The following is a 23,294-nucleotide window of genomic DNA, read 5'->3' as shown; positions in this document are numbered from 1 at the left end:
AGTTCAGAGAGCAGAAGGTCACAAAAGCAAACCCAAAATTAATTAAACAAAAAAAAGAACAGGATTCTTCATGTCGGGTTGTAATATAAATGTTGGTTGAAACCCTTCACTAGTACCAAAAATCATGGAGTCACAGAGAGCATCCAGAGAAGGGTTATGAAGATGGTGAAGGGTCTGGAGGACAAGATGTATGAGGAAAAGCTGATGTCCCTGTGTTGGCTCAGCACAGAGCAGAAGAGCTGAGGGGAGGCTTGATGACGGCTGCAGCTCTTCACAGGGAGCGGAGGAGCAGCGCTGAGCTCTGCTCTGTGTGACAGCGACAGCAAATGGCATGGAGCTGCGTCAGGGGAGGGCAGCTGGGGGTCAGGGAAAGGCTCTGCAGCACAGGGCGGCGGGCATGGAATGGGCTGCCCAAAGCAGTGGACACAGCACCAAGCATGCTGGGGCTCAGTTTGGACATTGCCCTCAGGCATAGGGTTTGAATTTTGGCTGGTGCTGTGTGGAGCCAGGAATTGGACTCAATGATCCTTTTGTGGGTCTCTTCCAACTTAGGATATTCCATGGTCCTGTGGTTCCAGGAGCACAGCCGAAACTCCCTGCCATTCAGGAGAGGCCCACAGTAGAGCAGGCTGTCCTCCTGCAGCCCACGGGCACTACTACACAAAGTAGATCTCCACAGGTAAGCCCATGGAGGAGCCCACAGTGTAGCAGTGAACAAGGCCTAAAGAAAGTAAAGCCCATGGAGAGCCTTCATTGGAACAGCACCAGGCCAGAGCTGCAGCCCATGGAGAAGAGCCCACAATGGGACAGGAGGACTAGGAAACTGCTGCCAACAGAGACCCATCTGAAACAGTGCTTGGAGAGCTGCAGCGTGGGGGAGGCCCATGCAGCATCAGTTCAGGAAGCATAGCATCCCATGGGATAGACCATACTTGGAGCAGGCATAGAGAGCAACCACAGAGGAGTGGCAGAGAAAGCACTACAGACTGACCACAGCCCCTCTTCTCTATTATCCTGTGTAGCATGAGGAGTAGAGGTAGAAGGAGCTGGTGTGGAGGGGGAAGGTGTTTTTAGTTTGCTTTTAGCTCTCACTGCTTTAGACTGCTAGTAGCGGAAAATAAATTACCCTCATCTCCCTATTCAGAGTCCTTTCTGCCCACAATAGTAACTGGTGAGTGATTTCTCTGTCCTTAACCCATGAGTTTCTTCAACAGAACGGGGGAAAAAAGAGGGAGTGAGAGAGTGGCATGGTGGAGCTTAACTGCCTATCAGTGTGAAACCACCGCGGAAGTTAACAGTGAATGCTCTCAAATCCCGTGCATCTTAAATAAGGTAGAGCTTCTTCACAGTATGGCTCTCACAAGAAGTAATTTATTAACTATACTCAAAGGTGTCTATAAAAAAAAATTATTCCTAAAAATATTTTTCAATGTGTACAGTACCAGCAACAGGCTAACAATGTGATGTTTAACAGGAAAAAAAAACCCACCATTTTATCAATGTCCCTCTTCAGTTTATCCAATGTCAATTAACAGATGTACACAATTTTACTTGTAAATGAAAAGTCAAAAGTGCAAAACTTGCAAATAGTATTACCCATTCACATTAAATTTTAAACATGAAATACACAGGGTTCACTTTATTATTATTATTTTAAAGCAAGGGAAGCAACAATATAATTATATCAGTACTTTGTTCCATACCAATTATTAACCTTTTCAGTGCTTATGTAAAGAACAAGACTGACTATGAAATACTCTTTGGTTTCTTCCAGCCACACCAACTCAGCACAGACTTTACCTTCTGAATCTGCATAGACTATGGTATAGATATGACCCATATAATCATAAAGGTCGGACACTTTGGAGGAGAGTTCCATGCAAACTGGGGCACTGAAACACCAGAAGGGTTTTTGAGTTTCATCCAAGACAGTAACATCCATCATGTAACAGTCCTACAAACAAAAGCAGAAGAGATTACTTTCCTACACCAAGGCACAGTAAACAGTTCTATCCCTGATTTTAGGGAGAAATAAAAGGTTTCAGTAGACAGCAAGTTTTGGAATGAAGGAAAAAAATTCAAAAATATAACTGATAATCTTTCATTGATTACCACAAACCAAGGTACTTACTTAGAGATTTCTTACAGAAATCAAATTTGCATCGTACAAGCATCAAAAAAACTCGAAGCATCAAAAAATTGCAAAACAGAAGGTAGCACTGCCACCCTAAAGCAGATGTTGTTTCTTGAAGACTTTTTAAGCCTTTAAAGTCTGAGGTTCAAAAAAAGAGATAATCCTTTCAATGTGAGAAATAAACTTAAGTTCAAACTAAAGTCTCAACTTCCATGAATGCAGCAATCCTTGCAAAAACACACGACAAAATCACCCTTCAGGCAGCCAACACAGACAGTTACTCTATTTGCCAGCTATAATGGAAAGGCGACTTTCTCTATGGCTGCAAGCATCAATTCCCAAAAAGGTATTATTTTAATACATTCTTCTGCCCTCCAAATAATTCCTCCTGTTAAAAATTTCTTGAAAAATATTTCCTTAGAACATTACACAGTTGCATCACTTTCTAAGGCAAAAATCAGGATGCCAATTCTGGGGCACTTGAAAAGTGAAGGTTTTATTTATGTGCCTGAAAAGCATGCAGCTTGCTTATTATTGTTACCATCAGTTGTTACCTATTCTCAGCAATTCTGAATCATTAAGTGAATCAGCCTGTCTTAATTACGTTGTAAATATGCATTATTTCCAGAAGCATCATTTGTTCCAAAAGCATAACCAACACAACATCGCACATTCCATGTCAAGAAATTATTTGGAATGCTTTATTTCTCAGTACTATATAGCTGTGTTTCTGTTGCTTTAACAATTTCTTCAGTGTTGTTGTACTTCAAACAAACAACACAGAGCAGATGGCAAAACCTTAAATGAGATACAGAGCTTCCTTAAGCTTGTTAATACAGACTACACTGAGAATATACAATTCAAACTAAATTTGATGATCATTTAATAACTTATATTAGGTATAATAACCACTTGACACACAGTAGTCTCAAGTGAATCCTAGGGAAAAATATGTACTGTAAGAGACCCACTCCCTACTGAGATGGTATCAGCGGCGTTCAAGTCACTGTCAGTGGACCGAGCTTCTGCTCTTACCTTTATAAAATCTGGTGGATATTTTACACAGTGGCTCTGTGTTTACAATTGCTACTGAGATAAAGGAGAAGGCTCAGAAGATGCAGTATATTCAGAGGACATGGCTTAGAGATGGGAATGGTAGGTCAGGTTGATCCTTGCACTTGATAATCTCAAAGGTTTTTTGCAACTGGATGGTTCTGCAATTCTAAGAATTACTATTTTCTAACCTGACACTTTACATTTCAAAGGCCAAATGTGAAAAGTAAAGCAGGGTGACCCTGACCATTGGTAGCTCTTCTTTCTCCATGTGTTCACGTAATTCAATAACTTGTTTTCAGAACAAATATCCAGAAATGACAAAGAAAGCTTTCTTTCTTTCTTAGAACATCAGATGAACTTCAAATAAATTCAAAATAGGGTCATACTCTGCTCTTGTCACTGATTTTATTTGGCCTTCACTTGTTTTAAGAATTTTAGAGTTTTATGTTAAAAGCTAAATTGAATTCTACCCACAGCTATGTGTCAACATGAGCAAGCTCTCAGCATAAAATGAGGTATTTAAAAAAAGACTGATATTTATTTTTTTCCTAAAAGCAAATATTCAGAATAACATATGTTGCAAATACAAAGGACAGAATTGTCTTAAGAAATATTTCCTTAGCTAGAATTCCTTCTACTATAACATACAGTATTCTTATTAACAGCAAGAGGAGAAGGATTTGTAGTTCTTTTGAAAACACCTAATTCAAAATAGTTTGGTACAAACTGAGGGAAAAATATGCAACTGAACATCACAGTCACCATGTAAACAAGGGAAAAAACTGCTACAAATAATTAGAAAGAAAAGACTGGATGGAAACTCTAATTCAAGCTCAATTCTAGTTAATCTTCTCAACAGATACACATTGGTTACTACATTTTAAGATAAAGTTTGTACTCTTCATTGCACAGGAAAGCTGCTTGACATAAACAGTGGTTTATGTTAATGCCTATGCACAAACCACTATGCTATCAAACAGTGCCTCATTCCACCTTTATGCAGGATTAGGAGAAGAGCAGTTTTATTAATTGCTTTACTCTTTTCAAAGTAAATGTCAAAACTGAAATAAAATGTTGAACAAAATTATTTTATAGTAGGACTCACAGGAATTTTGGTACTTCCGAGATTTCAAAGCAGCTGAAGTACATTTAGAAACATGCGCCTCCAGTGCTGCAAAGTCTACACAACTGCATTTGATCTTTCTTCAAAACCATGCTTTTAGGAATTTTATACAGGAAAACAAAAGAGAAGTCCTCTATAATACAGTTTTTTAATCCAGCTGATCCCCTTTGCATGACTCAAGAGCTAAATTCTGACTGAACGCAGGCTGTATTTTCTGACGGTGTGCACTGGTGTTTCAGTATTCTTCAGAAGTTTCTAACATTCATTGCACATACATGCTGCAACATAACAGTATTTCCCCAAGGTTCAAGATTTATTGCTTGCAAGGAGAAAGAAAGGCACTTGCACATCTGCAGAGCCTTGTTGGTCCAATGCTTCCAAGCAGTGCTAGTCAGACACAGCATGTTTGTTGTGTCAAAAGCATTGCAATCATCAGCAAACATGCATAAAGGGTCTATCATGCATTCTATTCTCTAAACCAAAATTTTTTTAATATCTTATTTAGAACATATATACATAATCCTATTTAGACATGAACGTTTCCAGAAATGAGAAGTATTTTTGACTGACCTTTACAATGCCTTTAAAGGCAGTTGTTTCCCAGGATAAGCCAACTGTCCCAATAAGAGGTATGTGCTTTGCGTTATCCTTTAAGCTTACAACTGTGAGCTTCAAATATCCATTTTCAATGTCACCTGAAAATATTAACACACATAACATTATACTTCCACAAATAAAACCAAATCAAACACACTGCAAATATTTTTTCTTCTCTCCCTACTTCCCTCTGTGTCTTTAGTTGCCACCTCCTCACCTATAAAGCAACTCAGACATACACCACCAGCTAACTACCCAGCACATCACAGAGAATTTAAGTCACAATTCAGAGCTTTGATGCCATGATCCAAAGCAGAAACAGCAGCTAAAAAAAATTTTGAGAATACAGATCTGATGGCTACCTAAAGGAGTTATGCAAGATGCAAGGAATACACTTCATGTTTAATGTCAGTCATGTGCAGCAAGTGCCTCCATCACTGCCTGCCCCAGAAGTCAAGGTTAACGTGTAATACATGAAATAAGTGATTAAATATCTTCCCTTCATTTTTGTTTACTATTATTATTTCTCTGCTTCCTGAAAAGCAGGAAACACGGCTACCAAACACAGCAGTCCATGTGTGGCCTCATTAGAGCAGAGAAGAGGGAAAGGGTCACTTCCCTCCACCTGCTGGCAGTGCTTTGATCAATGCAACCTAGGATACCATTAGCCTTCTTAGCAAGAAAGGCATATTGCTGCCTTATGTTCAGCTTGGTGCCCACAAGGACCCTCAGATTATTTTCTGCAAAACTGCTTGGTGGCATCCAGTAAGTACTGATGCCTGGAATCACGAGCAGAGCTTCACATGTCTTGAGTCTAAATGTCACGTGTTGAGGTTCTTCTGGATGGCAGCAAAACGATCTGTCACTCCGCCCTAGTTTTCTGCCATTAGCAAGCTTCTAAAGAAACACTAGATCATTTTTAAAGATATTAAATAAGACTGGAACCCATACTGATCACTGTGTTGCTCCACTACTGACTCCCAACTAGACTTTGTGCTGAGGACTACCATCCTGCGGGCCTGACTATTTAGCCAGCACATGTCTCCAGGCAAAATGCAGCACTCCTGGCAAGACACCCGTTATCCTTGTAGTGAAGTCCCATTAGAAAACCCAAAGAGGAAAAACAAGCAGAATTCCCATCCAGGTTCCAGTTCAAAATGGAAAAAAAAACCTGCTAAGTATACCTGGTACCTACCCAAGTGATTCAGTTCCCAACTTCAGTAAATCAAATCCAATGACAAGATTTCATTCAAGATAAATATTCAGGCTCTACAGAGTGAACATTAAAAGCCCGCACTTAAAGATGAGCTTTTATAAAGGAAATGTAAAGTAACATCAGTCAAAAAGCATTTGTTCAAAGGGCTATTCAGTTATCCACAATTCAGATTTGAACAGAAGCAGCCATTCTTCTCACTTATTCAAAACAAATGAAAATTTTAATGGAATAAAGACAGACTGAAAAAAATATACCACTAATAAATTAATGAAGCCCAGGATATCGCCACTGTTGCACAACATTTATAACCTGAAGTACTGCATAGGCCAATTGGTAAGGTGTAACTTAGTAATTCCCTGCTGCAGACACATCTCAACCACAAATCAAGATGGAAAGAGGCGGAACAGAACAGGAATCTGAAGGCTGACACAGATGGGTCATTTCATTCAATTTTATAACTTTTTTTTTTTTTTTTTAAGGTATAAAAGTTCCACCCCTATGCTCATAGCCATAAGAAAGCAAATGTACTATTAGAAGTTATCAAGTAGCCAAAGTGTTAAGTACATCACCTTCCTCATCCCAGTCAGATAAGAAAGGAAACAAAAGGCAGAGCAAGGAATATCAAACATATCCAGGGGAACATGGAGAAGATAAGTTGACAGCGCTCTCTTAAAACTGATCTATCATTTGTTTCATTGGCCCCCTCATAATAGTCATAGTTTAGTTTATGCAAGACAGGTATAGCAGCTGAGCAGTCTTTTAGTTAGTACAGGTTATAGGGCATAAGTATTTCCAAATCAAGGGAATACCAACATAGAGAACATGTGTCATGTAGTCAAACCTCAGGGAAAGAAAGAAATAACTCAATAGTTCATAGGCACTTATGAGTGCCTACGTGGCCAAGTAAGTTTGTTAAGCAGGTCTTAATTGTAAATGATGACTTAATGTTATTTTCATAGACAATGCTGTGTTTCACCAATTCTGGTGGCCACAACATGCCTTACAGTGCTGAAATAACTTAAATTCACAAATCAATCCTCAAGGTCAAGTGAAAAAATTCCAAACACACAACGCAATATTTTACAAACAAATCTTACAAGCATTCTAAACACACACACACAAAAAAAAAATCACCTTATTACATTTTCAAGGCACAACACATCAAGTGACAATGAGTATTAATAAACTACAAAACTGAAGCTTAGGCCACCATAGGGCTACAAAGCTATCCTTGAAGAGTTAAAGAGCTAGGTAAATACATTTCAAGAATGTTTATTTAAAAGCTAGATGCACTATTCATGATTTTTGCATCAGTCAGATGTAAAAATTTGTCACAGGTTTCTGAAAACAGGGAAAGTTTTCTAATACACTCAATTTGAAATCTTTTAGCATATTCCTCCTACAGTACCTGTCAACAGTAATGTGTTAGAGATTCTGTTTAAACATAAGGAAACAATATAAAACGGTAAACAACAGCCAAAACAGGGTGCTGAAAAAGCTAGCTACTGCAGCACAAGTATGAACTAAAAAAAAAAACAAAAAAAAAAAACTGAAATCACACTTAGTACATCCACATGGTTCATTGAAGTGCAATATAACTTTTTTAATTTAATGCTATGAACTTTGCAGAAAGAATTGAACACAGAGAAGCAAGAATGAACACAGCATTATTGGATACTAATGAAAAGCTGATAAATAAAGCAATTAGAACAAATAAAACTGTTATTCTGCAGTACCCAGAAGTTATTCTGCTGGTAACGCAGCAGTGTCTACAGCTTCACAATGTAAAAAAGGTAACTAAGTAAAACTTCAGACATCTGAAAAATGTTCTGTGCTTCAGGTTGTAAAAACTGCCTCTAGCACATCATATTCATAATTTTAAGATGTCTGGATGGGTAGAGAATTTTAAGATAACACAAGACTTCTCACTATGTTGGAATCCTCCATTCTTCAGAATCACTCCATGGAAATAGAAATGACTGTTGTTAAACAGAACCAAAAAACAAAGTTCAAACCATGAAATGCAGGCTTGGACTCACCTACACTTTCTGAAGCACCACCTTAACTAGAAAGAGCAAAAAGAAAGACAACAAATCACTGTGAAGCTATGTTACAGCAGAGAGCCATAAACTGCCTCACTACATTATTTTCAAACAGAAACTAAGGAGGAAACCAAGCATTTTCCAAAAGGAATTACTGTACAACTACAAGGAAGATGACAGATGAGCTTATTTGCCTGCAGAACCACAGCTTCAGCTGGCTGATATCCTCTGAGAGCAGAATGGAGTGACTTCCTCATGCATTTAAAGGACACAAAGTCAAAACAGACAAGAAAATACTAGTGATCATAAAACATTCTCTAACTATCAAAGTTAGACGGCATCAGAACTTCAGCTCCTTTCTTTATAGCTTCTTATAACTTCTAAGTAGCAAGAAAGTAATACCAATAAAGTAGATGTGCCACATATTGCTTTATTTTTTGCAGCTGGACAGCTAGGAGCCGCGGATTTTCATTTTAGACAATAAAACATGGCATTTACTTCAGAAACAAGCAGGGAAAAAAAAAAATAGAAAAACAGCCACCCACATTCCCTGGCCAATTCACACCAAAAAAAAAAAAAAAATCTTCTAAAGGTATAAAGAGGATTCCTGTAGCATCTCAGTAGAGATTTCTAATGCTACGTGGATAAAAATTCACTGAAGTTTAATCTCCCTCATGTTTCTTTATTTCAAGCTTGGACCTTTTAGGGAATCTGAAAATGTGTATGTTTCAAACGTTTCAAATTCAAAGGACTACAACAGTGCATGCTACACAAAAGCCTGCAGTCTACATTTGTGTTCTTCCAACACTGCAGAACAGTCAAGCCTGATAACAGTGCCCTCTGCTGTCTTCTTTAAACACAGTATTTTCAGAAATCAACAGAAGGCATGTTGGTATCCTTATTAGAAAAACAGTAAGAAGTAATAATTAATTCATGGTGTCTTATTCTTTAAGATCTGAGATTTATGAAAAACGATTTCAAGCTTGACTAAGTAATTATCTTCTGCATTTTAAACCAATACATTTGCTTTGTGGACTACGGAAAGGATGAGATTAGGCAGGACCTTCTATTTAAAAAGAAAAAAATGGCAGAAAAACAGAATTTTGTGCAACAAACGAGCGAGTATTTATATTTTCTGCAGTTTCACTGTTCATGCATTTGTCAATGGAGACTTCAGTGGGCATATTAAATTGTTAATGCTTAGCTTTAACAAGTTACAGTATTTACTTACAAACATGCATCTATAAAAATACTCAGTAGTAACTGTCTCCAAGAAAAACACATCTCTGGCCAGCTTCACAGAATCTGTTGGCATAGTTGTAAGTGAATAATATGCAGGATGAAAAAATAAACAGAAAGGGTTCTGTCACCAGATTAACTTATATTGTGAATGAAAGATGCCAGCAGAAGAGATCTTTGCTGATAAAGCTTACTCAGGAATGTAACAGTCACTCCAGGAGGATTCTTAGAGAACCACTTGTTCCCAGAGACTCCTGCTGCTGTCAAACAGTTGTGCAGCTGTAGGCAGGGCAGTGTTAAAGCCAAGCCAAAAGAAAGATTATCCATGTGGTTTTGCAAAACCTTAGTGAATTATTAATTTGGGTTGAATATAAACAACCCTATTAAAAGAAAAAAAAAAGAATTAAAAAATACAATATAGTTAAAAATAATCAAGGAAATTTTTTAATACACACACACACACACAAAAAAAAAGAATGGCAGAATGGGCAACCTTAAACTGACCTACATAAAAGCTGTAAATCTTTAAGTCTGAAGAATATCTTATAAATACATTTACATATGCATCCTTCCATGTACCTACAGTTTGCTTGAGAAGAATTCTACAGAAGCATGTCTCCAGACTGTCTGAGAAGAACCTCACTGTCACAGAATCACAGAATCATAGGGGTGCTCCAGAGATCGAGTCCAACCCCCGCTGCCAAAGCAGGTTCCCTACACCAGGTTGCACAAGTAGGTCCCTTATATTATAAGAGTAGGCAAGAACATCAACCTGAGCAAAAAGCTGTGCCACTGCACTGAACCAAATGAAAGCATCCTGATCATCTACAGAACGTACAGCTCAGGCCCAACATATGTTAATGTAATAGCAGACAGACTTCACACAGAGCAAGCTTACAAAACCTTATGAAACACCATGCAAATATAAAGAAATAATGCAACAAAAAATTACAGTTTGCTCTAAAAATTAATATCAGTTTCTTCCCTCACCAGAGATAAACTGAATATAAGAGGGAAAACATAGCAGTAGAGATAATTTTATAAACAGACATTACTGTTCTGTGAATTCAACCTTTTCTGCAGAAGAGACTCCTGAATGTTCCACACATATAAGTATGCTTTCCACCGTGCATATCAAGATGTAGGTCGTAGTCATGCAGTCCATATTCCGGGTCAATATCATCCAGCACAGGTTTATCAGGTTGAAGAACGTACTGACTTTTAAGTCATAAAAAAAAAAAAAAAAGCAACTGAGTTAAGCAACAGGGAAGAATTTAATACAAAGAGATACAATATATAGCCTACACTGAGAGGATAATTTTGGAGAAGTTATGAGAAAAAAAAAATTTGGAAGATACCCTATTCGCTTTTTTTTTTTGGCAATACTTTTGAAAGTCAAACATCTCCAGTTATCATGTTTCTCTAACAGCTTATTAGTAAACTGTCCAGTCCAGCCAAAGGCAGAAAATACAAGAGTCGACTTTAAGAGAGACATCTGTAACACTCCTAAATACAGACTTGTTCACATAAGAAGAAAAATGCATCGTTTTAGTTACAAATCTAAAAGCCAGTGAGAGATAGACTTCTCCAGAATATCAGTTATTGTCTGTGACTACTAAACTATTGCACACAAATGATCAGTAGAGCCCAAAGTCCAGAGCAAATCCTACATAGTGTCCTTTCGCTGTTCAGAGAGATCATATTAAGTCTTACCTTAAATGAAAAAAAAAAAAAAAAAAAGTCATACCAAGTTGTAGCAGGCATGCAGGACTACCACTAGCATGTACAACTCCGTCTGAGCCGCAAGTTGAGCAGGTGGGAGGAGGGGAGAATAAATCTCTAAAATAATCTGCTACAGCTAAAAATGTTCTTACCATTTCAAAACATTTCTAGATATTATTTACACAGGAAGAAAACACTTCATAGGAAATTCAGTCACCTTTACGACCAGACTGAATGGCACCTTACCAATATACTATACTTTAAAATTATTTTCCCACACCCTAAAATGTCTTCTTTTAGGTCTCCTTCTGAGAGGAGGAAATGAAAGGCCTGCATGTGAAAAGGGAGAAGGAATTTGGAGAAAGAGAATAATTCTAACTTTCTCAAAATAGCAAATACTTGTATGATTGAATTATCTCCTTAACAGCATAACAATGGCAACATTTCAGTAGAAAAATACTTCTGTACCTTTGTATATAGTTACCCTAACTTGTTTCTATTGAACAAGAATGGTCAATTACTGCCTAAATACAAACTCTTATCAGCAACCAATTCTAATTGGAAAACTAAAAGTTTTACTCATAAGGTTATCTTTATTGCCCACAAAGAAGGGGAAAAAGAAAACAAAAAAAACCAAACTTACACTGTTGCAGAACCCAAAGCACTTCTCTCAAGAAGTTGATGATAATGAAGACTCACCATAACAAAAGCAACTTCATTACTTTCCTGCAAAGATAATTAAAGTAGGTGCATTTTCATCTGGAAATACTCCTTTTTTACAAGGTCTTCCTGAGCATTAAAATTCATTGATAAATGCTGCTGCTTATTACCCTGCCTGTTATTGTAATAATGGCACCATTTAACGCATGAACAAATACTCCTATAACTGCTACTCTTTTCATAAGAGTACAGAATGTATGTAAAAGATCACTGCACTCCTGCTTCATGGGGAAAAGCAAGGAAACTAGCTATGCCAAGGCAAAACTTAGCATCAACAATTCGTGAATCTTACCTCTCTAGCACCTACTTACCACTTCAAAGAGGATACCTAAGAAGAATTAAATAGACCTTACTCTCAGCTACTGAATACCTAAGCATCAAGCTTTACATCCATAAGGAACTATTTGCAAAGAGGGTAAACATCAGTGTTTATGGAGCTATTCAACAGAAAAACTGAATTTCAAAGTAAAACCCTAGATGTCTTCACTAGATTGTATACTACTGGAAAAATGGTAAGACATACATTCTATAGGCCTGAATAGCTCAAAGAAAAATTAAAGCTTGTGTTGAGAACTAAACAGAGCCAAAGATATATATTTTACTTGCAGAATTAGAGAATACAAAGATTCTACCTCTCACTTTGTTAAGAAAAATGCATTTTTAAGTCACATATTTGCATACACATCAGTGGTAAAAGTGTTCATTGTCAGCATTCTATTATACTCCTAAAAAGCAGTCCACTATTGTTTTCATCTCTCTGGGTCACCAAATAGAAAATTACACCCCCAATCACAAATTTTTTTAGCTATACCCATACTTTTGCAGTGTAAAATTAAAACTATAGAAGATATAATGAGATAGATTCATTAGTCACGGCATCTCCCCATCTTCCTCTTTCCAAATACCAGAAAGCCCACATAACCTGTTTTTGGTAGTCAAGACAACTAGCATCAACCATTTCTGTTCTGTTGCCAAGCTATGTCTAAAAACCAAGATGTCAGGCATCTATGACTATTACATTAATCTACAACTAACTGTCTATGGTTACTCTGCCCACATAGTAAGCAAGAGCAGCTGCTCAAAGATTAAGCAGGAAAAATGTATTAGAACGTGACAATCAATCGTTAACACATTTGTGGAACTTATATCTAAACCATTTCCAGGTGCTGAAGTTCTTCTTCCAAGCACAGGAAGAGCTAACATATCAACACAACCGTAGGGACAACAACACAGGGACACCAATCTACTAATAACATCTGAATATCAAAGGAAATTATTGTTTAGTTATTTGAGCTTTTCAAAGATTGAGAAAGTCAGTATCAGGCTTGCAGATGTCACCCAGTCCCAAGATTTCTAGGAAACTGACTCCTTTAAGTAATAGTGAAGCATTCTTTCTGTGGTTTTAAACAGTACCTCTCTGGTAATTGTGTGTATTTGAGATAGCAAGAGTTCCCAGCTGAAAATAAAAATAGTTCTGAGTTACTGTTCATAGCCTCCCTGAGCAAAGCTCCTTGCCAGTGCTAAAGAGTATAATTAAATCTACCTCATAGCCATGGCAGGGGGAACAAGGAATGGCTGCCGCCCCTGAACTCAACCCAAGAGCAGAATGTTTGAACCAGACTTTCACAGAATCTTGCTTTAAACCACTTCAGGAAGACACCTGGGTCCCAACATATCTATCCAGTGCGAAGATGCAGATTCCTTCTAAGCAGATATCTGCTTTAGAAGTTTTACCCTGCTCTCTAAAAGATGTTCATCTCTACGTACAGCTCACGGAGACTAACCCCTTAATGTAGATACTTTAGTTAGACACTGAATATCACAGAGCATCCCCACAAGAGCACTACTTACAGCCTTATCACCGCTAAGAATAGGATACAATTACTTGGTGATGTAGACCAAGGGAAGCAATTGGCTTCCAAGGTGCTTTGTAGGAATGTATGGCTTTAAATTGAAAGGAACAGGTCAAGTAGTGAGTACAGGGGCTGCGAAGCACTGTCATCCTCAAAACTCTGCTATTTAAAATGTCTTTGAGTAATCAAAAATTGACATACAATGACTGCAAAATAAATACAACTGAACACAGAAATAATGTCTTTACAGTATCTAATACATTGATATAAAATAGATCTTAACTTAGAGGCGTTTTTGTTTGAGAAGTACAGATACACTTGTGACTGCTTTTTAGAGTACAGTAAATGATCAAATGATTGTTTCTACCTGTATTTTCCTGCTTTTAGTTTAGACAAGAGCTCTAAAATCCAAAATAAGTAAATAAATAAATAAACAGAAAAGATGCAATAAAACTAAAAAGCAAAATGTTTCCTTACCTTCCACAGTCCTACAACAAGTCCTGGATTCAAACTGAAGAGTTGGACAAGGTTATCAGACCCAACTGCTACACTGCTTTCAGTCAGGTGAGAGAGAGAATACTCAGCAATTAAGGAACGCCGACGAGGACTGTGATAAGAACACACAGAATATAGTAACAAGATTACAGACATAATACAGACAGACTTTCTAGGAAAGAAACAAATTAGGATTGCTCCTACAGCATCATTATCAACAAGTAACAACAATAAAAATGTCAAAAATCCTATGCTAAAACTCACCCATTCTTGCTGGAAGCTGCGCTTTGGCCAGGAAGCAGTGGTATAACTCCAAATAATTTTAGAGTTGACAGAACGTCTAAGCATGGCCAACCTGTACCATACCAAAATATACTAACAGACGTGTGCTTAAACGATAGGTGTGCCTTCTCCAGCACGTGTTCCTTTCCATTTTTGTCCTTTAGAACAATTATCCAACTCAAGCCAGCGGCTCTGTTATTCAGGGATTGAGAAAGAACAGGAGTGTTTAGAAAAACAAACAAAGCATCCACAAAGGTTCTCAAAGTAACTATGCTTACAATAATATTTCTAAATTTGAATTAATTGCTATTCATTTAAATCATTCATAGGCTATAGTTGTACCTTCACAACACAACGTGCATTTTATAGATCTATTTTCACATTTCCTCAGCTTTGCAAAGCCATTAACATTCTGTACATTTTTCTTGAGTAAACGTCTTTTGTGACAAGGCATTGCTTACTTTATAGCATTTTGGTTTTTACATGGAAGACCTGTACATGGATCTACAGGTTTAACAAGTTGCATTACTCTAGTTTTGACAGCAGCTATTTGTTTCAAGATGTATTCTTTCTTCCAGTATCCAGGCTTTCTATCCTCTACAACAGCACAGCTCGAAGGAACAGTTTCCATCCGTAAAAACTCATTTTTCCAGATTCTCTGTTTTGCTGGAAAACAACTGAAATAGATTTTCAGCCAGATTCCACTGGAAAAAAAAGAACACAGAGGAAGTTACTTAATTATAAGCAGTAACCATCAAGTCACTTCAGCAATACAATAGAAAGTCCATTTACACAGGCAGATCTTGGTTATCACTGAGCATAATGTTGGTAGAAAATATGAAGTCCCAGAGTATCAGCAAATCGGGCTTAATCTAAATCTAAGTTTAAAGAGGACATGAATGTGTAGCCTCCCATATACCGGTCATTGCAAAGGCACAGGTTTTACAGTTTTCCATATGATGATCTCTGAATAGCTCATATCAAGTGTAAACCTCGATGCTAAAAGATGGTAGATGTCAGTCAGCATGCCTTACAAGCTTATGAGGCCATCTCAGAGGATACAGACTCTTTGAATATACTTTTTCTTCTACAGTATAAGTGAGATCTACTTAGAACTTCCTGCTCTTCCACAGCAAAAAAAAAAAAGTTACCCAATACATCCATAAAATTTGCCAGCAAGGTTGATAAATATCACAAATACATTAAAAGAAAACATTAGGATAGTGCTCTAAAAAGTAGAATCTTTTTATCTTGGGAACTTTCCACTGTGCTTTGCCTTTTCAATAACACAATAGATAAGCGATTGTTAAGTCTTCCTTTGCTTTATACTGCTTTTTTCTTCCTTTACAGTCACTGAGCAGATATTAAAAAAAAAATAATACGTTCAGATTTGAGAAAAAGTTATCAACAGGAATGAAAGAAAAAAGTCTTGTCTGTCTTCCTGAGAAGGTAGAATCCAAAGACAACATAGGCATACCATGACTTAAATGAAAACTGTATAAGTGTAAGTAGTTGCTTTTGAAAATTCCACCCCCAAACAATGATGCATTCTCCTCAAAGAAAAATAACCAGTGAAAAAAAGTTACTGAAGAAATACAATCCAGACTGCTCAAAGCTTTTCACTTATATATGTTGGAAATACCAATGAAAAGTCAAACCCGTCTGCATTTTTTTTTCCCCAAGAGCTCTGGATACCAAGATCAAAGAATTACCCAAGAGGAATGACGGATTCACCTCTTTTCTGTTAGGAAAGGCAAGAGGATTTATTTCTCTCCCACCTCTCAATTATCTCTAGGGTAGTACAGAGATACTGAGTACAAGATGTTAGACGAACTCAAACAATAATCTGCAAATTACTGTTGCCAATTAGACTGCTAATTCTGAACTCACAAAGTCTACATAACTGCTAAAGAAAACTAACAGCAGAAATCAAATTCTCAAGAGAGAAATTCTCAGTGATTTATCTGCAACATTACCTTTGCCAAATCTCACTTAACCTCAGGACAAACTTACTATAATGTGCTTTGCAATGCACTTCTCCCTCCTTCAGGAATTATTAAAGCATTCAAGGACTGAATGTATTCCTCTACCTCCAACCCAAGAAAACCCTTCCAATTTTCCTAGCTGAGAATAAGCCTCAACATGCCTTTAATCAGACTCTGTTATTGATGAAGAAATATTCAGGAATTTCGCATAGACCTCACAGCTTCTCAACATAAGCTTCTGTGAATGGTAAAAGAAGGTTAACAGCCAGGTCAGGGAGAGAAAAAGCACTACTGAGAACAATCTCATTAAAAAAAAAGATTTCAGTATTGAAAACCAAAAATGACAAGACAAGAAGGCTGAGGTAATCAAATTTTTTGCCTTGATCTTCTCTGATAACTGCTTGTCACACAGCCCTCGAGTGAGAGATTTGGAAGGAGGGGGTTGGGGAAGCAACATCCCTCCTGTTGTGAACAAAGATCAGGTTCGTGATCACCTGAGGAACTTTAACATCCACATGTCTTTGGCTCCAGAGGACATGTATCCCAGAGATCACAGGGAACTGGCTGATGTAGTCAGCAAGACACTCTCAACCATACTTGAAAAAGTCATGGCAGTTAGATGAAGTCTCTGGCAACTGAAAAAAAAGGCAACATTATAACCATTCTTAAGAAGGGCAAAAAGGATGACCCCAGGAACTACCTACCCATCAGTCTCAGAAATCCTAAAGACATCCAACAAGGAAGCATGAATTTGCCTCTGACAGCAGATTACATGTGGCTTTTGCCTCATGGTGTTAAGTACAGTATTCACCTCAAGATCTCTGATCCGACACTATCACAATAAACCAACTCAATCTCTTCATGCTAACTCAAGCGCCAGAATCAGACACATGCTGTCATTCATCACTTGGCCACACTGGCAAAATGGTCTAGGCAAATCTGAAAGATCTTCTGGTGCTCTATCTTCTTAGATCATGTTATACAGTTACCTTCTACCAATGATCAAATATCACATGACAGAAAGGAAAGAGAACTACTACATGTTGAGCTTGGAGGTAGGGCAGAAAGAGGGAACAGAAACATTTCCCTGACTTCAATAGTTATATTGAAGACTTCGATTCCAAGGCATGGAGACGTTATGTGAAGAGCCCAAAAACAAAACACAGCACTGGGCATCACAGATGCACCATACTGAAAGACTGATAGCTCAGCTGTGTCAAGAGCCATTGAACCTGCTTAACAGTAAGTACATCCAGGACAGCAAAGCTATTCTCAAGAAGATACTCTGCCCAAGAAAAGACCAGATTCGTCACAGTTGAAATTTCTCTTAATACACCAAAAGATTCAGGGACTCAGGAAGACCCATAGAAATCCAACAGAACGAAGTGACCCAGTCTTACTGAACCAGACAGTCTCCTCAATAAAGAAAAGCAACTTATCCTCAAATCGTATTTTCATCCATATAGCAATCACTGCTGAGATTAGAAAATGGAAATGCTGAGATGGAAACAGACAAATTATAACAGTTTAATCCTGTTTTACTACTCTGAAGTTGAAAAAGCACATTAAGATACATTACTTGTGTTAACTATACAATTTTTACATGTATGCACATGCTGACAGCCTCAAAAAAAAGTAAATCTGGATTATGACCTTCACTTGAAATTCATAAGTTCTAAAGGTTAACTGACCAAATTTTGGCAAATAAGTGAAATACAGATGACTATTAGCTGTAGCAACTTACTGTATAGGAAGAGATGTTTCTCATTTAAATAATACTAATGCAGCAGAATCCTGGGGAAAAAAATGATTCCTAGGTATTCTATTTACCTGTACAAACAAAAGCTCTTGATCCCTTCATAAAGTCATGTTGAAATTAGCTCAGTATAAACAATAACAAGACAGTCACCAATACTTATGTCTGGCCTTTCATTTAAAAGTCACCAAAATTGGATAGACAGCAACAGATAAAGGCCACCAGTCAATCACTTGACTAAGCCAAATCCTCTGCAAACAGACCAAAAAAAAGAGCTAAAGAAGTTGGACTTCTACAGTTATAAAAGCTTAATTCCACAAAGCTACTGTCTATACTCCACTAAGGACTGCCTGAGCTAACGACCCAGTGCAGGTGCTTATGAATACAAACAGAAATAAATGCAAATTTTACAAAAAAATAACATTTCAAAGCATCATATTTAGGTTTTGCCTGATAATTCCCACTAAAGTTAATAGGGCACGCATAGCTAAAATTCCATACAACATATTGTACTGTGAGCGATGCAATACACTTTCAGCAGAGTAATTGCCAGTGGGTACCATTCATCAGTGCTCTGGCATCAGTGAAACTAGATTAGAAAGACTAGTAACTCAGGTAAACTCAACTAATGTACAAGTGAGACTAGCACACTTTCCTTACTTATCACTGGCCAGCTGATAGAAGCGCTTATTCACACAAGCAACGTGCATCAGGGATACAGCATCCAAATAGGAAAATACCTTTATCAGTATTTCTGATGGTATGCTGGAAAACAGAAGAAACAAACCCAGTTAGATTTGTCTGCAAGTACCAGAAATGGAAATAGCAAATAACTTTAACACTAAACTGGAGTAAAAGGGTAACAAAACTCCATCTTGAGCCCCAAGACCAAGCCTCACCTCAAGAATCAATATGCAGAGTTTGGGTTCCAATTCATCTTTGATCTAACATATTCACTTTCAACAGTTTCTAACAACCTAATAAAGTGGTATAAGACATTACATGAAGTTTTGGGTTTGCGTCTTCATTAAACTTTAACCCAGTTTGACACAAAACTACCTCATTCAGTTTCTCACTTCTAACAGTGATTTTACAATTTAATCCATGAACATCCACCACAACTGTGTATATCCACCCATCCCGACTGTGCTGGTAGGACGCACCTGCACAGAAATGTCCCAGTCCAACGGTGGGATCATGCTACATCTCATTAAAATATTCAAATCATGTGTGTTCTGAAGCCTCACACAACTCTAATTTATGCTAACAGAAAGATGTGAACTTCAAAATAAGTGCAAAAGCATAAAAACATTAGTTTTCCGTCAGGCAGCTTGCTGAGCTGCAGGTGCCAGCTGCAAAATTCCACATGCACTGGTTTTTCTGCAGTCTAAGTACAAATGAACACAGCCTGGAGATAGGACACTATGATTTTTTACTTTAACAGACAGAAACCCTGAACCCTTACCATAGCATCTGGTAACAGCACAGAGTTTATTAAATAAATTTTAAAAAGTATTTTATACTCCTACTTTTTAGAGCATGGCAGTATGATAGATAATATCAAAACCACAAAAAAAAAAAAAACAACAAAAAAAACCCAATCCTGTGAAATAAACACTTCAGCCATGTCTCTTTTTTTTTTCCAGTTGTATCATTTAAAACACCTGCTGATTTATAACATTTTATTCCATATATATGTATATGTATATATGCAGATTTCAAGCATATAGGTATAATAATGCCAGTACTCCACAGTGTGTATTAAAACTAAAAAATTTAGTTGTACTGAAAGAGAAGCAAGCATGACAAAACTTGCATGGTTATTTAAGTAAAAGGATTCAAACCGTGTCAATTCAAAACAGCTAATGCATTTATTCCAGAGAAAACTTAGAAATGATCTCTTGAAAAGCTACAAATTGTTTAAAGTAATATGTTTGATCTAGAGTTCTTAACAGTAGTTTCTACACCCACATTATTTTTCCTTTGAAGGAAGCTTTTTTCCTCACCTTTCATATCAAACTAATAACACTGTTCAAGGGAAGGGATTGAACTGGTTATACAATGAAAAACAGAAGAAAGGCTAACACAGAAGGCTGAAAAATACATGAAACAAAGGAACAAAGAAACAATCCTTCATGAAAAATATTCTTAGGTATTTTTGTAGAAACTTGAAAGATTTTCAAAAACAAAATAATTAATAAGTGCTCTTTCAGTGTCGAGTAAGGAGAGAAGCATTTACTTTGGAGCACAACTGCAGCAGCTATTTTCCTTTCCCTCACTCCACCATTTCGGCTCCCTACAAAAACTAGTAAGTATCAAAAAAAACATCAGAAGTTTTACTCCAAGTTGGCTTTTCTTTATGTAACACAGTAACACTTTTATTTTTAAGGATCATCACATTCCCTGATTTGCAAAGGATTTACTAAAGGCTTTGTATGACTTGGAAAGCGTGGCTTGATATCATTTAGAAGACCTACATACTTCATGGGAACTTAGGGATATGGAGTAGAATATCAGAATGTTAGCACAGAAGGTCAGGAAAGCAAATCTCTTCAACTCTGAACATCTGACATGTCCAATGCACAAACTTAATACATTTAAGATGGTTTATAGTCTGCAAGCACTCTACCTCTCTTAAACTGAAGATATACTTACTTTTCAATGCACACACTAGGTTTTGAATTTATGGGAGGTGTCCAACACAGACTGTTGACATTTACAGTTTCAGAATATTTCCTAGATCCAGCAGCAAAGCTCTGTGACATATTCCTATAAAATAAAAGCTCTTAGTCACATCATTATGCAATGAAGAAATACGCATATTGGGCACACACATCTCAGCTGAGGTAAAAAGGAATACACGGTAACTCATTATTATCAAATAATCTGAACAATTATCACCAAGTTAAAATGCCTAACATCAGGAAGACGGCAGATTCAAACTCAGGACTCTCTCCTGTGATTAATCTCTCATAGTAGTCAGATCTCCACCGAACCAAATTGCATTTGATGGCATGTTCCTATCTATTAGACAGCCACATCACTGTTGGCATCAGAATCAAGCTCCTAACAGGCCCCTACACTAAGTCAAACTCACTGCGTTAATCTTCTGGTTTGCAGCATTATTCTACAGACATTTCTGAACCATACAGCTTTACTAAAATAACAAATAGAACAATACTTAGAGATTTTCTCAACAGTTGTCAAGGCTCAAAAAGATTTCCCTTGACTGTAAAACAGAACCATATTTGAAACAAAGCTACACTCTCATTGCAGGTTTTCACCTATTAAAATACAAGCAACACTGCAGGCGATAGTTCAACAGAAGGTACTAGTGTTTTTATTGCTCAGTAATACAAATTAATTTGGACAGAAATTACTTCTTTTAATTAAAAAAAAAAAAAAAAGCAATTTTGCATACATCTAACACAAAACCTTACAAACAAACTGGCAACTCATTTTTCCTAGTTTTCTGGAATAACAAACTTCATAAGTCACAATCAGAATATCTTCAAATTACTTGCATGTTTTTGGATGGAATTGTTAGAAATATTACACAAAAACATACATATTTCAGTTTGGATGCCAAACTCTAACAGATTAGCAACGTTAATAGCAACAAAAAAGTAACCAGATGTCAAATACACCCTGAAGGTCAAGTAAATGTTCCACGGATGTGCGTTATTATTATCAAGTACATTTCAAAAACGAGATTAAGTACCACTGTGAATCAGTTTGTAACAAACTGCACTATTCAAGAGCCATTAAAAGGACTGAGAGCCAAATTCTGTTCAACAGCAGCTGAATTCCCTCTCTGCCAACGGAGAGGCTCTATCCTAGAGGCACAACAACCTCAACTGCTGTTCCGCTAGCTTTCAATTTGTAGAACTCAGTTTTGTATCAGTATTTTCACTTGTATACCCTGTAGTATTTGCAATGTGAACGTTGCCCTTTATTGTTTTGCAGCTGGCCAGGGAACAATCCTACTTCAGAAAACACAGAGGAAGCTGAGAGTAGTGACAGCACCTGTCTCCTTCTCCAAATGTAGCAGTATAGGTGTAGATAAACACCAATGACAGCAACACTCTGATTTCTGCTTTGCTCCTCAGCTAACAACTCCAAAGGCTTCTTGAAAGGCGGGCCCTTCTGTTTACAGGTTAAAATGGGGAGGAACGAACCAGCAACATGAACTACAGGGGAGGAATGAACTACACAACAGCGTTAGTAAAAATGTGTCTTCTCAACCCTGCTTCTGAATGTGGTGCCGTAGGCTTCAGTACAAACTCCACAGAGAAATCCTCCCATCTATTACATGACCTCCAACACGCACATCTGCCACAAAGCCCCCTAAGCATCTCACAGACCGTGTTTCCAAGGGGAAACAACGGAAAGGACAAAACCCACACCGCCGCAGACGATTGGAGAAGTGCCAGGGGCAGCCCTGGGGAACAGACAACCCTCGGCGGCCTCTTCTCAGACCGAGCAGGGAGGCCATTACCTGAGCACGGCGGCCCGGCCGGACCGAGAGACGGCAACCGAGGTAAAGGAACACAGCCGCCCGAGCCCGGCTGGAGCAGGGGCCGCACCGCGGCCGCATTGCAGCAGGGCCGAGCCGCGGGCTACCGCCATAGCAGCCGGTTTGCGCGGTGCGGCGTCGGGAGCGCCGCGCTCCAAGGCGGGGTAGGGCGGAGCTGCCAGCGGCTACACCTCGTGCAGAGTTGGTTTTGAATGGCAACGAGAGCTCGCAGGCTCGGGACACTGCGCTGTGTCGACCGCGGCGATCTGAGCGCCCAAAATGAGGACTGAAGGAAAGCGTAACGCCAGGCTCTCTGTGGGTCCGGTGTGTACTGGCACGGCAAATGCGCTGGGGTTATTAAACACTGTTGTTACAGTGCCTCTTACAGATGCTTCACAGAGCCGGAAAATGGGCTCTGAAGTCATAGAATCACATAATCATCATCATGGAAAATACTCTAAGACTGTGTAGTCCAAGCATCAGCCCATCCCAACTGACCACGTCCTTCAGTGCCACATCCACAAGGTTCTCAACACCTCCATGGATGGGGCATCCACC

The 23,294-nt window shown here is 38.0% G+C and overlaps 1 protein-coding gene across 2 annotated transcripts; it reads right to left on the bottom strand.

Annotated features, from left to right (window-relative positions):
* Positions 1 to 1,355: 1,355 nt before the first annotated feature.
* Positions 1,356 to 22,970, bottom strand: FBXO15 (F-box protein 15). 2 transcript variants are annotated; one of them, XM_052704207.1, is made up of 10 exons: positions 22,719 to 22,970; positions 20,876 to 20,989; positions 18,881 to 18,985; positions 14,941 to 15,183; positions 14,462 to 14,671; positions 14,180 to 14,309; positions 11,773 to 11,855; positions 10,480 to 10,625; positions 4,884 to 5,008; positions 1,356 to 1,954 (listed from the first exon to the last, which is right to left on the bottom strand). In XM_052704207.1, exons 1-10 carry the CDS (start codon positions 22,847 to 22,849, stop codon positions 1,685 to 1,687), a joined length of 1,557 nt encoding a protein of 518 aa, XP_052560167.1. In that variant the 5' UTR covers positions 22,850 to 22,970; the 3' UTR covers positions 1,356 to 1,684. The 2 variants fall into 2 exon arrangements, with proteins under 2 accessions (XP_052560167.1, XP_052560168.1); XM_052704208.1 differs by lacking the exon at positions 22,719 to 22,970 and adding an exon at positions 22,247 to 22,640.
* Positions 22,971 to 23,294: the final 324 nt, after the last annotated feature.

Source organism: Tympanuchus pallidicinctus, unplaced genomic scaffold (assembly GCF_026119805.1).
Source record: "Tympanuchus pallidicinctus isolate F22 unplaced genomic scaffold, pur_lepc_1.0 scaffold5, whole genome shotgun sequence".
NCBI lineage: Eukaryota > Metazoa > Chordata > Aves > Galliformes > Phasianidae > Tympanuchus > Tympanuchus pallidicinctus.
The sequence above is the reverse complement of the archived record's forward strand: the minus strand, read 5'-3'. Positions and strand labels throughout refer to the sequence as shown.